The sequence below is a fragment of the Histomonas meleagridis genome, assembly GCF_020186115.1.
Source record: "Histomonas meleagridis strain 2922-C6/04-10x chromosome Unknown contig_34, whole genome shotgun sequence".
Lineage (NCBI taxonomy): Eukaryota > Parabasalia > Tritrichomonadida > Dientamoebidae > Histomonas > Histomonas meleagridis.
This window is the reverse complement of record NW_027150875.1, coordinates 191500-206567: the sequence shown is the minus strand read 5'-3', so window position 1 is coordinate 206567 and position 15068 is coordinate 191500. Positions and strand designations below refer to the sequence as shown.

At 33.3% G+C, this 15068-nt stretch overlaps 8 protein-coding genes across 8 annotated transcripts; 4 read left to right on the top strand and 4 right to left on the bottom strand.

Moving 5' to 3' along the window:
- Positions 1-185: 185 nt before the first annotated feature.
- Positions 186-1658, top strand: GO595_005445 (meiosis-specific nuclear structural protein 1; the record flags this gene model as incomplete). Its single annotated transcript, XM_067918689.1, has 1 exon — positions 186-1658. The coding sequence occupies one exon, from the start codon at positions 186-188 to the stop codon at positions 1656-1658; it is 1473 nt and encodes a 490-aa protein (XP_067774395.1).
- A 473-nt stretch (positions 1659-2131) lies between these two features.
- On the bottom strand, positions 2132-2833 carry GO595_005444 (uncharacterized protein; the record flags this gene model as incomplete). The annotated part of the gene is made up of 1 exon (XM_067918688.1): positions 2132-2833. One exon carries the CDS (start codon positions 2831-2833, stop codon positions 2132-2134), a length of 702 nt encoding a protein of 233 aa, XP_067774394.1.
- A 1596-nt stretch (positions 2834-4429) lies between these two features.
- On the top strand, positions 4430-5038 carry GO595_005443 (uncharacterized protein; the record flags this gene model as incomplete). The annotated part of the gene is made up of 1 exon (XM_067918686.1): positions 4430-5038. The coding sequence occupies one exon, from the start codon at positions 4430-4432 to the stop codon at positions 5036-5038; it is 609 nt and encodes a 202-aa protein (XP_067774393.1).
- A 500-nt stretch (positions 5039-5538) lies between these two features.
- Positions 5539-6330, top strand: GO595_005442 (Plexin repeat family protein; the record flags this gene model as incomplete). Its single annotated transcript, XM_067918685.1, has 1 exon — positions 5539-6330. One exon carries the CDS (start codon positions 5539-5541, stop codon positions 6328-6330), a length of 792 nt encoding a protein of 263 aa, XP_067774392.1.
- An 827-nt stretch (positions 6331-7157) lies between these two features.
- GO595_005441 (YeiH family protein) lies at positions 7158-8357 on the bottom strand (the record flags this gene model as incomplete). The annotated part of the gene is made up of 1 exon (XM_067918684.1): positions 7158-8357. One exon carries the CDS (start codon positions 8355-8357, stop codon positions 7158-7160), a length of 1200 nt encoding a protein of 399 aa, XP_067774391.1.
- Positions 8358-8903: 546 nt separating this feature from the next.
- Positions 8904-9665, top strand: GO595_005440 (Triosephosphate isomerase, cytosolic; the record flags this gene model as incomplete). The annotated part of the gene is made up of 1 exon (XM_067918683.1): positions 8904-9665. The coding sequence occupies one exon, from the start codon at positions 8904-8906 to the stop codon at positions 9663-9665; it is 762 nt and encodes a 253-aa protein (XP_067774390.1).
- A 1379-nt stretch (positions 9666-11044) lies between these two features.
- Positions 11045-11797, bottom strand: GO595_005439 (exosome complex component RRP45; the record flags this gene model as incomplete). Its single annotated transcript, XM_067918682.1, has 1 exon — positions 11045-11797. One exon carries the CDS (start codon positions 11795-11797, stop codon positions 11045-11047), a length of 753 nt encoding a protein of 250 aa, XP_067774389.1.
- Positions 11798-13855: 2058 nt separating this feature from the next.
- Positions 13856-14593, bottom strand: GO595_005438 (FtsJ-domain-containing protein; the record flags this gene model as incomplete). Its single annotated transcript, XM_067918681.1, has 1 exon — positions 13856-14593. The coding sequence occupies one exon, from the start codon at positions 14591-14593 to the stop codon at positions 13856-13858; it is 738 nt and encodes a 245-aa protein (XP_067774388.1).
- Positions 14594-15068: the final 475 nt, after the last annotated feature.

Below are 15068 nucleotides of genomic sequence, written 5' to 3'. Positions count from 1 at the left end.
AAAATGTCAATTACAACTTAAAAAAGAAATGAAATTGGATAGAATTCAAGATTTTTATTTTTTGTGGATATGTAAAATAAGCCATGACAAGGGTTGTGATGATTTTTCTTTCTTTTTGTAAATTTACATTTTCAGTTATCGGCTCTTTGAATTTGTTCTATCGGTTTCGTACGTTATTTCCAAAAATGACTCGAAGAGTTACAAGGGAAATGTACGAGCGGCGTTATCAAACGCGTAACCAAAATGCAATGATGTATAATAACAATTTCACCAATAGAGCAGAAATGTTAAACCGTATGCAAGAAGAATCTGATCGAGCTGCCATGAAACAAAAGATGGCTAGACAAAGACAAGCTAACCAAGAATATGAGATGGCAGAGCGACTTTACAATCAACAACGTGAGCGTCAAGAGCGTGCACGTCTTGCTCAAGAACAAGATGCGATAGCCAAAGCACTTCATGACCAGCAACAAGCAGAAATTCGCGACCAAGCCATGCGTGGTGTATTACGCGAGAACGATCCAGAATATCGTGAACTCCAAAGTAAACTCAATCTTGCATTAGTCACACAAGCGCGAGATAATCAAATCAAAGAGCATCAAATCCGACGGCAAATGGAAGAGCAAGAACGTCTTGAGACCGAAGAAGAGATGATGCGTCATTATAGACGTGAAGAAGAGCAGCGTAATGCTGAAGAAGAAGCCAAACGAATTGAATCCTTAGCCAATCGAAAGTATATTCAAGACCAACTTAAATACCAAGAGCAACGACGCCAACTTCTTAAAGCAGCCGAAGCCGAACGAGATCGTAAACAAGTCGATGAAATAGTTCGACGAGTACAAGAAGAAGATCGAATTGCACATGAGCGATATCAGCAAAAGCAACAACGCGCGCAGCAAGAGATGCGTGACTTTATGGAGGCGCGCCAACGCATCAAAGCTGAAGAGAAACGACGCGAAGAAGAAGAGAACCAACGAATGATCCAATTCTCGATTGATGTTGACGAGCGCTTAGCGCGAGCCAAAGAAGAACAAAAGCGACGCGACTTAGCGAGACAAGGAATTGCAGATCGTATAGCGTATAACATCAAGCGTGAGCGAGATGAAAAGGAACAATATGAACAACTTTGTATTGAACTTGCAGAGCAACAAGAGTTACAAAGGTTAAAAGAACGCGAAGAAGCTGAAGCAAGAAAGATCAGACAGCAAATTGAAGAAAGTAAAAGGTTTGCTGAGGAATCTTATCGAGCTAAAGCAGAACAAGCAAGAAGAAATCGACAAGAAGAACTTAGATTAAGACAACAAATTGCAGAGGAACAAAAACGAATCGCAAAATTAGAAGAAGTTGAGCAAGAACAAAACAGAATAAGAATTGAAAAGTTCAGAAGAGAATTAGCTAGACAAATCGTACAGAAGAAGGAAATGTACGAAGCAGCTAAACAACAAGAACTAAGAAAGTTACAGATCGAACAGCAGAGAGAAGAAGAAAGACAAAGAATATTAAACGAAGAAAGAAGAAAATTGGTAATTAATCACATATTGGCAATGGGACCTGAGGCAGTGAAATATTTGCCAAAGGGCGTGCTGAAGGAGGAGGACTTGGATTACTTGCCGGAGGACTATAGAGCTGCAATATTAAGAACAAGAACTATGGAATAAATATATTTTAATTTACATTTGGAAGTAATAATACACTCTTTATGAAGCATTATTAATTGTCGTGTCATACAAAACAAATTATAAAAAGATTATTTTTAAGTATTGGTGATATTTTAAAACTTTCATAATTTTTTTTTAATATTAACTCGATTAGGCCCTTCTATAAATATAAAACATGATCTATAGTCTTTGAATTTAAAACCATGCTTTAATGTATTAATTCTTTTTCTTCTATATTCATTGAATCCGTTTAATGAAATTAATTTATATAAATATGATTTGAAACAAAAGAAAATTTACAATAATTAATATGTACTTTTAAATAATTTTCCAGATCTTTCCAAATTAATCCGCAAATTTAAACATATCACAAGAATTTCACAAGAATTTAATAAAAATCAAAATAGTGAAAGTTATTTTATATCACATTTCAATTTATAAATCTAAAAATACTTAAATTTTAACAAAATGATCTAATCCCAAATAAGGTTCACTGGCATTCGCATTATTCGTGGTTTCCTTCCGTTCCATTCAAACTCTGGAAGATGAGTAATTTTTCCAATTATTTTCGGATCTTCCATTTGTGCAAGCAACTTTCCTTTTCCTTGCATAAAGTGGGAAACGTGACCATGCTTTTCTATGACTGCTAAGAACTCTTTTGGAGCAACTTGAAATGGAAGATTTTTGACAAATATTGTGAATCTTTGAATAAATTTATCTGGTGAATCTACTTCAATTGGTGGGTCTCTTGGTTTTGGTGCAGGCTTGGGCTCTGGTTTGACTACTGGCTTTGGTGGTGGAGGTGGAGGAAGTTTGGGAAGTGGTTCAATTATTGGGTTAACATGAATTGAGTGATGAAGAATTAGAATACAAGAATCTTTTAGTTGGCATGTAAAACACTCATCAACTTTGGCAATTGATGGTTGTGCAAGTGTACTTTGCACATGAACATATAATTTCCCATTAATTACCTCACCTGAACAATTAGTAATAGTTCGAACACCATTTGGAATAACATTTTGATATTGTTGATGAACAACTTTCAATGGTTGATTTTTGATATACATAAATAATGGAGCCCCTTCTGCGTAAGCATTTGGTAACTTATCTTTTTCATTTACAAGCATTTCATAATATTCTACAATAAATATAAGAGCTGTATTGTCAACATCCATCACCAAAATTTTGGTCAAAGCACGTTAACTTACATCGGCCTTATATAAACGGTCGATGTAATAATTATGACATTTGATGTGAAAAATTATGTCTGAGGAACTAAGAAAAGCCTTTCTTGCATGCACAAGAGGGGATTTAGCAGTACTCAGAAAGTTAGTTCCTTCTAAAATTACCGTAAATGATATAATTTTTCAGTTTATTTCTTTTTTTTATGGTCAGTAAATTCAGTTCCATGTCGACATGTATCATTACTTCATGTTGCATCTGGGAATGGGTGTACTGAATGTGTACGATATCTTCTTCAAAATCAAGCAAATTGTAATCAATTTGATTTATTAAATCTTTATTTATTTTTTAGCGTACTTCTCTTCACTATGCATCTCAATATGGCAATCTTGAGACAGTCCAAATTTTACTTCAAAATGGTGCAAAAGTCAATATAGAAGACTCTGCTATTTGATTTATTAATTCCATATTTCAATATTTTATTATTTACAGCTCTTCATCTTGCAGCAAGTAGAGGCGAAGTATCAATATGTGAAATTCTTGTTCAAAACAAAGCAAAAATAAATCCGATTGATGATACAGTTTAATTTCAAGAAATGGAATTTTATTTTATGATTTGCAACACCGCTTCATTGGGCTGTGTCAAATGAAAGAATTGATTGTGTTGATTTCCTTCTTTCAAAAGGTGCAAATCCAAACGAAATTGACTCTTTTGGAATTCTTTTGTCTTGTTTCGAACTCCTCTTCATATTGCTTTCCAGAATGGAAATAAACAAATCATCCAAAAACTTTTGGATAACAATGCAAGTATCTTAGTGGAAGATGTATTTTTGTTTTTTAACAACAGAAATTAGGAAGGAAACCAACAGAAATGCATAGAAATAAAATATTTTAGTGTTTTCTAATTTTTTAGTGTAATACATCTTTTTTATTTTAAAAATTTCATGAAATGCAAAAAGTTATTAAGAGCTTGGATCTTTACAGATAAACCAAAGTTCATACAAATATATTGTAATGGTAATTCTATTAAATATAGGGCATTATTGCAAGCTATGCTTCTTCTAACTGTTCACTTTCTTGATAAATTATTCAAAAAAGCTTATATGTACGTTTATAATTTAATGGATGTAAGCAACGTCCCGCCAACAATTTTAGATAAATGGAGAAGGAAAGCTTTCAGTCTTACTAACGAACTTAGTGTCACCGAAATAAGGCATCAAAACGAAATAAAATATTTAACTAAAGTTCAATCTTCTTTAATGCAAGATGTGAATAATACCAAATTAAAAATAAAAGAAAATAAAAAAGAAGAAAAAGCTTTGCAAGAACAACAAAAATTATTAGAAACACATATTTCATTACTTCAAAAGTATTTATCACAGTTCCAATCTGAAGAGAAAATATCATTAACAATATTTCAAAACATTATCAACACCATAAATTCTCACAGAACTGAACAACACTTTGATATAGTTTTCCCTATATCAAAAATTGATCAATTAAAGAAAAAATTAAAAACTATACCATCTCCTAAAAAACCAAAGAACCTGAATAAACTCGAACTTAAACTACAAGAACTGCAAAAGTTGATGGCCCAAAAAGAAAAAGAAATTGAAGATCGTGAAGCCACAATTTCTATTTTCACAAAAATGATCAAATCTACAAAACTTTTAAATGCTCTTCAGGCCCAATGGAAAGGGATCGAAGAGGAACAAAAACGCGAAGCTGAAGATCGCCAACGTGAAGATGATCTTCGAAATCAATTAGCCCAACTTCAAGAATTTGGACTTCGCAAATCAAACCAAAAAGAAAACAAACTTAAGAAATCGTTTGAAGCAAAAAAACTTGAGCGTGATTCTTTATTAAAGCAAGAAAAATCAATTCAAATTGAAATTTCTACACTTCAAGAAAAAGTAAAACTATCCAAAGACAATGCAAGTGCTGAAATCGAAGAACTTCAACAAAAATTAAATGCACAAAATGAAGAAATCGAAAATATGAGAAACATTATACAGAATTTGGAAAACGGCCTTGTGTTCGATAAAGAGACAAACACCGAATTCCAAACCCAAACTTTACCAACACAATTTGCTCCTCCTCCAAACCAAAGAACTACACAGAGCACAACAAATGAATCACTCTACTCAAGACTTGACGCTCTCTATGAGTACGCAAACCAACTTCTTAACCAGAATTGATTTGTTGTTTGATATCCATTTTGTATTGTTTAAATTGTTGTCATTTCGTAAATTACTGTTAATATTTTAATTTCTTTTTTAATATATGTTTTTATGTTTACAAATACATAAAAAAGATATATTCAAAATGTAAATTAATACCTTGTTAGTTCTTAAATCAATTGCTTTTTTTTGAATGATATAAATAGAATAATTTATATATTATTTTAGTTATCATTAAATTTTATGAAAGTGTTTAACTCAACAGCTGTCTATTAAAATGTCTTTAGTTTAAAATTGTTTCATAAAGATTGTTACAGCGTTAAATATGTGGTAAACTTCAGGACAAGTTTTATCAAACAAGTGTATCCAGAAAAAGAACCAATTCTTGAAAAGTTTAGTCGGTGGGCTCCGATGTTTAAGACAGATTTGATCGTCTTTTACATCGTTTTATCGACCGTTTATATAAACGATAAGAAGCATCGTTGAGCAAAACCGTTGTAATTGAACCCAAATTAAGAATGCTGCTGTTCCACCTTGTTGCAATTGCTTTTGCCTCTGATTGCGACCTTCTTTACACATCTGATGGTTGTTCACTTTGCGTTTCTCATTATGCTGATCGTCAATGCGGATGGTGTCGTTCTTCAAAGAAATGCATTACTGTTTCAGGCAACGAAACATGTCCATCAGGTCAATTATATTATGGACCAAACCAAGATTGTGAAGCAGAACCGGGTCCAACTCCCGTTCCAATGCCATCACCAACAAAACAACCAATTCCAATATTTACTGATTGTGATCAATATACATCATGTGAAGAATGTACCATTCACTACAAAGACCGTGGATGTGGCTGGTGTGCTACAAACAACAAATGTATTCAAGATGGCAATTGCAATTATTCTGATTATTATTACAACAATAATGCAAAATGTGGTGCGCCTATTCCACCCACACCACAACCTTTCCCACGTTTGGAGTCTAATACCGATTATTGCATATCTATGTCAAATACTTGGTGTATCAAATGTGTATCATCCAATACAACACAAAGTTGTGGTTGGTGTGCATCTACAAAAGAGTGTGTTATAGGTGATGCACTTGGTCCGCTCTTTGGAAGTTGCGATTCTTGGTCATATACAGAAGATCAAAAATGTACAGGAATTATCTCTAAAAGTGGAATAGTAGCAGTCCGTGTCGTTGTTGGAATTGTAGTTGCTGCAATAATCGCTGCTGGCGTTTTTATATGTATCAGAGCGTTCAGAAAGCAAAAGGAAGTAAATGTGGAATACGATTCAATTCCAAATCAATAAATGATTTTATAGCTTTGCTAACACATAATTGTACTGTTTTTTAATTATGTATTAATTTTATCTTCATGAGAAATGATTAAGTAAATGCATCCTTTACCAAATGCAATGAAAAATGAAAATATTTTTTATTAGAATTTGATAAATAAATTCAATTTGATATAATGATATTTTGCACAATGATAAAAACATTGCTTACCAATCGATGGAACAGCATATATAATATATCATATTGTTGAACATAAAATGAAAGAATATTCTTCGATGTAATGACATAAGGTATATAATACACAAGGTATAAATTACAATAAATTGTATTTGATTTCCTTTTTGATAATATGAAAAAAGATTTTATCATAAATAATGCTATCATCATTATAAAAGAAATAATGATTGTTTCAGAGCGAATTTTTTTAATATTTCAACCATGGCAACTTTAATATTAACACAGATAGTCTTGTTTTATATTCTGAGTGAACTTACTTGAATCAGTAACATCAAGTGTTCTTCCTTGGGAGTTATCTTGAAAAGGAAACAAAAAGAGTCATAATGAATGTCAATAATAAATATGTGATTATTTTATAATTCATTTAATAATATTATGTACCATTTTCGAGTAAGAATAATTTCAATACTATGAAATTTCTCGTGCACAAGCGAGAACATGAGTAAGCGTAACAAATGTTCGATCTAAATGATCCGTGTATTGAATCGCATAATCATTTGCAATGTGTCTCAACACTTCTTTTATTCATTCGTTGTGTTCATCATTACATTTTATCAAATAAAATTTGAATTTAATTTTATTAACTCTATATAAACACTTTATTTTATACATTCTTAAACACGTAAATCAACAGCCATCCAAACAAAAACACCCAAACGTACATAATAATGAACATAACGAATGGCCGCCAGTTCGTTGCCTTTGCCAATTGCTTTAGGTCCGTTGTTAATCCAACGCAAAACATCGAAGCGCTCAAAGCGATAACCACAATGTGATCGATAATTTTTCGCGCTTCGTCAGTTACATTTGCGTACGTGTTGACAATTGTCATCAGTATGAAAATAAACGCAAAAACGGGAATCGATACTTTGCCAAAAAATCGAACACAGGAATTTGGCGCGTCATCAATGACCTCTTTTTCCTCGTGTTGGATTTTTCGTTTTATCATCGGTCCAACAATCGAAATTAAGATGAGGAGAAATGGCAATAATAATACTTTGAACATCTTAACAATCATGGCATATTTGCTAACTGTATCCGAACAGGATAAGCCTATACTGACCGTGTGCGCAATTTCTTTGATGGAAATCCCGGCGGTTTGGCCAAATGTGCGATCAGTAAAAAATGATGGATGAGCGGAATAAATGGATGGATAAATGATGATGTCCAAAAAGCCTCCGATGATAACAAGGATACTGGCAAGTGAGATCTCAGTTGATGATGAATCAAATATACCGGCTGAGCTTAAAACTGCAGCAATGCCACAGATGGAATAACCAGTGGATATGACTGAGCTTTGCGTAAACTTGATTTTCAATAATATGCCTAATCCAATGCCTAAAAAAAATGTGACAAAGACCATGAGAATAGCTGATATGGCGCCACCCCATCCAACTTCAGCAATATCATTTAATTTGGTCTTAAATCCATAGAGAATTACGGAAAGGCGCATGAACATTTGTTTTGAAAAAGCAACTCCATTTTTAAAATAAGGATGATTGTAAAATCGTTGAACTGGCGGAATGGCACCCAGGATAACGCCAAATATCAGAGCAAAAATGGACGGAGATAATTTACATGCATCATAATTTGGTATAAAACTTAAACCCCAGAAACCAGCACCAATGGCAAGGCAAATTGGAGCCCCACGCCATACAGATGGGTCAATAAATTGTTTCCAATAATTTTTGCATTGTTCACCAATTGTTGGTATGTGAACAACTTTTGGATCTTCGTCATTCTCTTCAGGTGACTCGAGAGGTTTAAGTTCATCATTGCTTGAATATTCGCTGGAGCTGGACATTTAGGGTAATGCGTTTGTTCAATAAACTTCTCTGAATGTTGCTTTGAATTGTGTACTTTATAAGCAATTGAATGCTGTTGGTCTGATATAACGCTGGTCCATCACTCAAAAGGCTCGGATGTTTCACATTGTGAATATTTATCGAATTTTTATGAATAACGTAAATTCATTCAAAAAACCATTACAACGAGAATACAACAATAAAGCTTTATTATGTGACTTTTGCACAACTCCCTATTACTCATCTTTAAAAAGATGAAATCAACTTAAAACAATGACTTATCACTAGGGATTGTTTTGTATTATTACCAGATAATGAATAAAATAAATGTGATGATCATCAATATGTCATACTTTTGATTTTTTCAATAATTAAAAATTAATTCACAACAGCCTTTTTATTCTGTCTTCAGTTGAAAGATGGAAACACAAAACCATTGCTGTTTGAAAAAAAAATGAGTAAGAGGAAAGTCGGATTAAATTTAATTCAAACATTCCTATCGGCATATACCACCTGGCCAACCAGAGAAAGTGGCACTTTAAAGGATGGGAAGAACATTCTTTGTTGGTGGTAACTGGAAGGCAAATCCAAAGACAATCGAAGAAGCAACAAAACTCATCGAAATCCTTAATGCTGCTGAAATCAAAGTACCAGTTGAAGTTGTTATTGCTTCACCAGCAATTTTCCTTCCATTGCTTAAGGACAAGCTTCGCAAGGACTGGGGCGTTTCAGCTGAAAACATTTATTCAAAGCCAAATGGCGCTTTCACAGGTGAAGTTACAGCACCAATGCTTAAGTCATTTAGTGTTCCTTGGACAATTCTTGGTCACTCAGAGCGTCGTGATATCTTTAAGGAAGATGAAGAGATGTTAGGGGCAAAAGCTGCAGCTGCTATCAATGAAGGTCTCAAGATAATCTATTGCTGTGGCGAACATCTTGAAGAACGTAAAGCAGGTAAGGCATCAGAATTTGTTGCTGCTCAAATAGAAAACCTTATCAAGGCAGTTCCAGCTGGCAAATGGGATCAGGTTGTTATCGCTTATGAACCAATCTGGGCTATCGGAACAGGTGTTGTTGCATCAACAAAGGATGCTCAAGAAATGTGCAAGGTTATCCGCGACCTTATCGCTTCAAAGGTTAATGCTGAAGTTGCAGAAAAAATCCAAATTCTTTATGGAGGATCTGTAAAGGCTGACAACTGCAATGAACTTGCAGCACAACCAGATGTTGATGGTTTCCTCGTTGGTGGTGCATCACTCACACCAAGTTTCATCGATATCGTTAAATCAGCCGAATTCAGCAAATAAAAAGAAATTACAACTAAATCTAACAATGTTTTCATCATGATGTTTTCATTTATTGGAGAATGTTAATGACACATTTTGAGTTTTTAAGAATTAAAATTCAAATTTAAGAAGACGATTGATTATTAAACTATAATAATTTTATTAACAGCGCCGCTCTTAGCTCAGTGGTAGAGCATTTGACTGTAGAAAAGTAGTCATCAAAGGGTCGCCGGTTCGATTCCAGCAGCGCGGATTTTTTTTCATTTTTAAAGAAATGACGTTGCAAGTTTAAACTTTTTAGCTTTATGAGCAATCACCGTATGAATCAGTGTAGTCATCGGTGTATGATCCATAAGAGGATGTGTAATAATCACTATCGCTTCCTGTTGAGGTATCAGGAGTAGGGTTTAGTGGGGCTGGTTCTGGAGCTGGAGGAGATGAATGAGAAGATGAAGAAGAAGAGGAGGAAGAAGTTGGAGGTTCTTCTTTAGTTGGTTCTGTGGTTGGGCGGGTTCAGGTGGTTTAGGTGTTTCAGCTGGCTGAGGTGGGGCTGGCTTCTACTTCTTTGTTTCCTTCTTTGGGTGTTCGTCGACTTCCTTGCACATTGGGATGAATATGGATTACACTTGACATATCATGCTAACTCGAATGTTTATTACAGTAAATTATTATAAAAATGTTGTTTTCTAGATGGTTTTTTCCTCTTCTTCCAAAAAGCACCAAGTTCCCAACTTTAGGAACAGTAATAGGAGATAATGAAGAAACTAATAATAAACCTAATCCCAACTTAAATATGCAAGACGTCAACATTTAAATTCTCAACTTTAAGATATTATAAGATGTTATAATACCACAATTTAATAAAATAACAGAAGAAAATGATATTATAATCACAGAGTTGAACATCGAAAAATATGAGGAAAATGTTCAATTACCAAAAACAGAAATAAGCGAAGAAATTAACAAGTTACCAATCCCTAAAATCAGTTTCATACAAGAAGATCAATATATTAAAATCCCAAAATTTAATATTAATGAAGTAAATAACAATATTTTATTCCCTAAATATTTCAAACAAGTATTTGAAGTTAATATCCCAAAACCCAAACCCAATTTTCAAAATATAGAAGATAATATTACTATACCAAATTAAAAGCTTACAGAAGAAACAATTAATATTCCAAACTCCAATATAAATTAGATCAATAAGAACTTTAATATCCGAATATTCGGAATTCCAAACTTTTGTTATTCAGAAAATGAAATTAATATTCCAAAACCAGAAATTAGATATAGATATATTGACGAAAAAAGTTAACATTAAAACACCAAAGTTCAATGATATTAACGTAAATATCTATAAGGTGAACTCATTAATGAAATAATTATCTTTCAACAGTTTATTTGCAACAAGCATTGACCATATTCGCAATCAGCTCCTCTGTAAGGCAGAATGTACCAGTAGTAGAAAGCTTTAGAATTTTTGGCTCGTCCTCTTTGGACATTATGATTGTGCAGCATCCATCGATGATCTTTTCTTCATCATTTGTTGGATCGAAAAAGAGCATATCATTCAACAGGCCAAACCTCATTCCAGTGATTGGAAGAAGCGGTAGTTGTCTTGTTTCTGGTGTTTGAACCAATTGACATTCTGAATCTAATGTATAAATTGGAAGCTCAAGGCATGAGAGTGCTTCCTCGAAACCAAGAATTAATGCTACCTCAACAGCACCATCATCGCTAATGATTGTCTGATGAATATCTAGATTAAAACTCCATACTTTAACTGCAGTCATATAAATATCATGTGGATCTGGACGTGCAATTTCTAAATCTGCGGGTGATAAAATCTTTGGAGCAATTGCTAAAAGCATTGCAGTAAGTGTCTTATCACATGATGATTTCCCTTTGACTGTTGAAACAACTGATCGTTGAACATTAACTGTCAGTGATGGTGAAATTGGTTGTGGTTTTATAGAAACTGCTGTGACAACAATTGTTTTTCCAAGAGATACCAATGAAGAACTAGGAAAATCATCCAAGCATTTATGTGTTATTGTAACAGCACGACCATCTGTTATTTGGCGATGATCAAGACGTTTACCTGACTCTAAATATTCTCTGTGAAACAATTCTGGTGCTAAAACTTGCATGATTGAAGTCAGACAAACCTTCTCAAAATATATTTATGCAAAAAGTGCTAAATTTAGAAATGTTTTTAAAATACCAAATTTCTCATTTTTATAAACTTCTGTACTAATGAAAAAATTTAATTTATTTCTATCATAAAGCAAAAGCTTACAATTTTTTATCAGCATATACATCAAATAGTATGAATTTTTTTTTTAATGATAATTAAATCATTCTGCCCACATTATTGTTGTTACAAGTTGTAATAAAAGCTGTGAGATCAAATGAAAATTATGTTGCATCCACTTGTGTGCAATAGGGCTTGAACAAATTTCTTGGTAAGGCTTTCAATAGTTTATCTAATACAAATCAAAACGGTTAATACTATTTTTGAGTTTTGGGGAATTCTTCATCAAAATCGAATGATAATGATATAATAAATGGTACCTCAGACAAAGACAGCTTGATCCGTCATCCTTTTCTAAAAATCATAGAAAATCCTGTTAATTGTTATTCTGATGCTTTTGCTTCAACCTTATCAAACAACTCAAAATTCCACAGCACCAGCGACAACAAGCCCATTCAGATTCAAGATCAAATTGAAATCAAAGGATATATCATCAATGATATCATTGGACGAGGTTCTGAAGCCTTTGTCTATTCAGGAATTGATATTCACACCGACACACCAGTTGCTGTCAAAGTCTTCAACAATCACAATGTGTCAATTGTTCCTAAAGAAGTAGAAATTTCTGCATTATTAGATCATCCCCATATTCTTAAATATTTAAACTGTGTTACACTCCAAAAACCTACAGACAAAACCACAGCAGCCATTATGCCACTTGCTCCATATGGTTCTCTTTCCAATAATTCATTTCCACAAATCACGATTCGAATGTGTGTTGAGTTTTTACTTCAAATTGGCAGTGCACTATCATACATGCATTCCAAAAACATTATTCATCATGATATCAAGCCACAAAATATTTTGCTTTTTGATCACGGTTTTGTATTAAGTGATTTTTCAGTAAGTGTTGTGTTAAATGATTCGAACCAACTTCTAAGCGAAAAGATTGGGACCTCAGTCTTCATGGCTCCTGAAATATCACAGAATTCATTTCGCCCAAAGCCGACGGATATGTGGTCACTCGGAATCACAGTGTACTGTTTATTGTACGGGAAATATCCATTTAACTTAGAGAAGTTCGAAGAAAATCCATCGCTACCACCTCATATTCGAGTTGTAAATAACGTGATGCAGCACGAGTTAATATTTACGGAAGAAAGAGTTGTACCAGAGAAACTAAAGAAAATTTTAAAGAAGTTATTGTGTAAAAATCCCGAACAAAGACTGACTGCAAAAGAATTGGTGGAAAATAAATGGTTAAACAAAATGGAGAAAATGTGGAACGAAATGACACAAATGTAAGTAAAAAAACTGTTTTAAAGCTAAAAGATACATTACTTAAAAACATAGAAAGAATAAGTATATATATTTGCTAAATTATTTAAATAATATGTGAAATAATTTCGTATATGAAAAAATTCGAAATTGAAGATTTACATTTGTGAAGTCAAAACAGGGCACCCTATTGTAAGGATAAAAAATGAACAACAGAAAAAATGTAGACTCTTTATCAAGGATTAAAACTTTCACACCAGATTTTGTTAAAAATATACAAACTAAAATCAACAGTGATTTTGAAGTAGTTCCAAAAGCAGAAAACTTATTGAAAGATGTTGCACTTGATTTCATTCAAAGTGTCATTAAAAAATCACTAGAACTTGCAAGCAAAAAGAAAAATCCATCTCTAGAAGTTAATGATGTATATTTTATTCTTGAAACTTTTTATGGAATTCAGATGCCACATGAACTTACCAATACAAGTCCACACTATGGTGTGTCTCCCAAACCAGACAAGGAATACCTTGATATGCTAAATGCGGCTCGTAGTTTTTTGGCTAATCAGTAATTACTGATTTTCAGATTTAAATTTGCGGTAATTACATAATAAAATGAACAGATTTTATTAATAAAGATCAACGCCATAATATTATATCGCATTTTGGAATGAGTTTCATTCCTCATCATCACTTAGTAAATATGTTCTCTCTGAATCGTATCCATTTACGTCTCCACATGGAACAAAAGGAACGTTCGGAACTGGTCCTGATGGAAGCCTTGTTGTGATCAATGTTGGAATATATTGGTCTGGAAGTTTAAACCCTTTGCACACAACAAATGCTTCAACAGAAGATAGTCTTGATGCACGCGATTTACAAAGGACTATTTCAGAAAAGAAACAACCGAGTTGTGCATATACCGAAGATAATGATTTTGTTCTGAATATTTTGGAAATGAAGTACCCACCTTCTCTGAGCATCATCGTAGCTATAGCGAGTGATGCCCTCACAAGACCATGTTGAACATATTCATCATATTCAATTCGACCAGTTATATCAGGTGCCCCATCTGCCATAACAAGATCTGCTAAATTACCATCCATAAGATCAATGACTCTCTTTGCTGTGGATTCGCAGGTAATATCACCATGTAATTGAATTACACCATCTATTGGTTGAATATCTCTGAGATCTATTGCAATAATGCGTCTATCAGGTGATGGTGGAATCAGCTTTGCTGCAACTTGTGACCAAGAACCAGGAGCACAACAAAGATCAACAACTCGAAGGCAATGAGAAAAAATATCAAGTTTTTCATCAATCATAATTAGCTTATAAGCTGACCTCGCCCTCCATCCATCTTTTACGGCAGTTTTTTTGTATACATCACGCCTTGAAATAGATGCTCTCATAAGTTTTTTGGGGCTAGGCCTTTTACCGATCACGTAAAGTAAAGAAATATTTTACATTCACCTGAAACATCATAATTGGTGAGTAACTTGATTTGGTGTTTTTCTGAAAAGAACAGAAAAACATGTTAGAAATAAATATTGATGATAATAGAAAGAAATGTCCATATGATCTGAATAAATCAGATGTAATATGATGTTTTAATCAAAAGAATTAACCTATGAGAATTGTAGAAAAATTATATAATTTTATAAATGCAACTAATAAAGAAATATTCGGCTCAGGTAGTTATATGGGCATGGGAACACCTTTATCCTGATGAACGAAGCATAGTCAACCTATCAATTAATTTGAAATAAACAAACAATTTTGACCAGATTTTCATCGAAACAAGGGAAAAAACAGTATACTGAGAACAACTGCTGTTTTATTTTAATGCAATTATGTGAGATGTCGCATTCCAACAACTTTATTTTG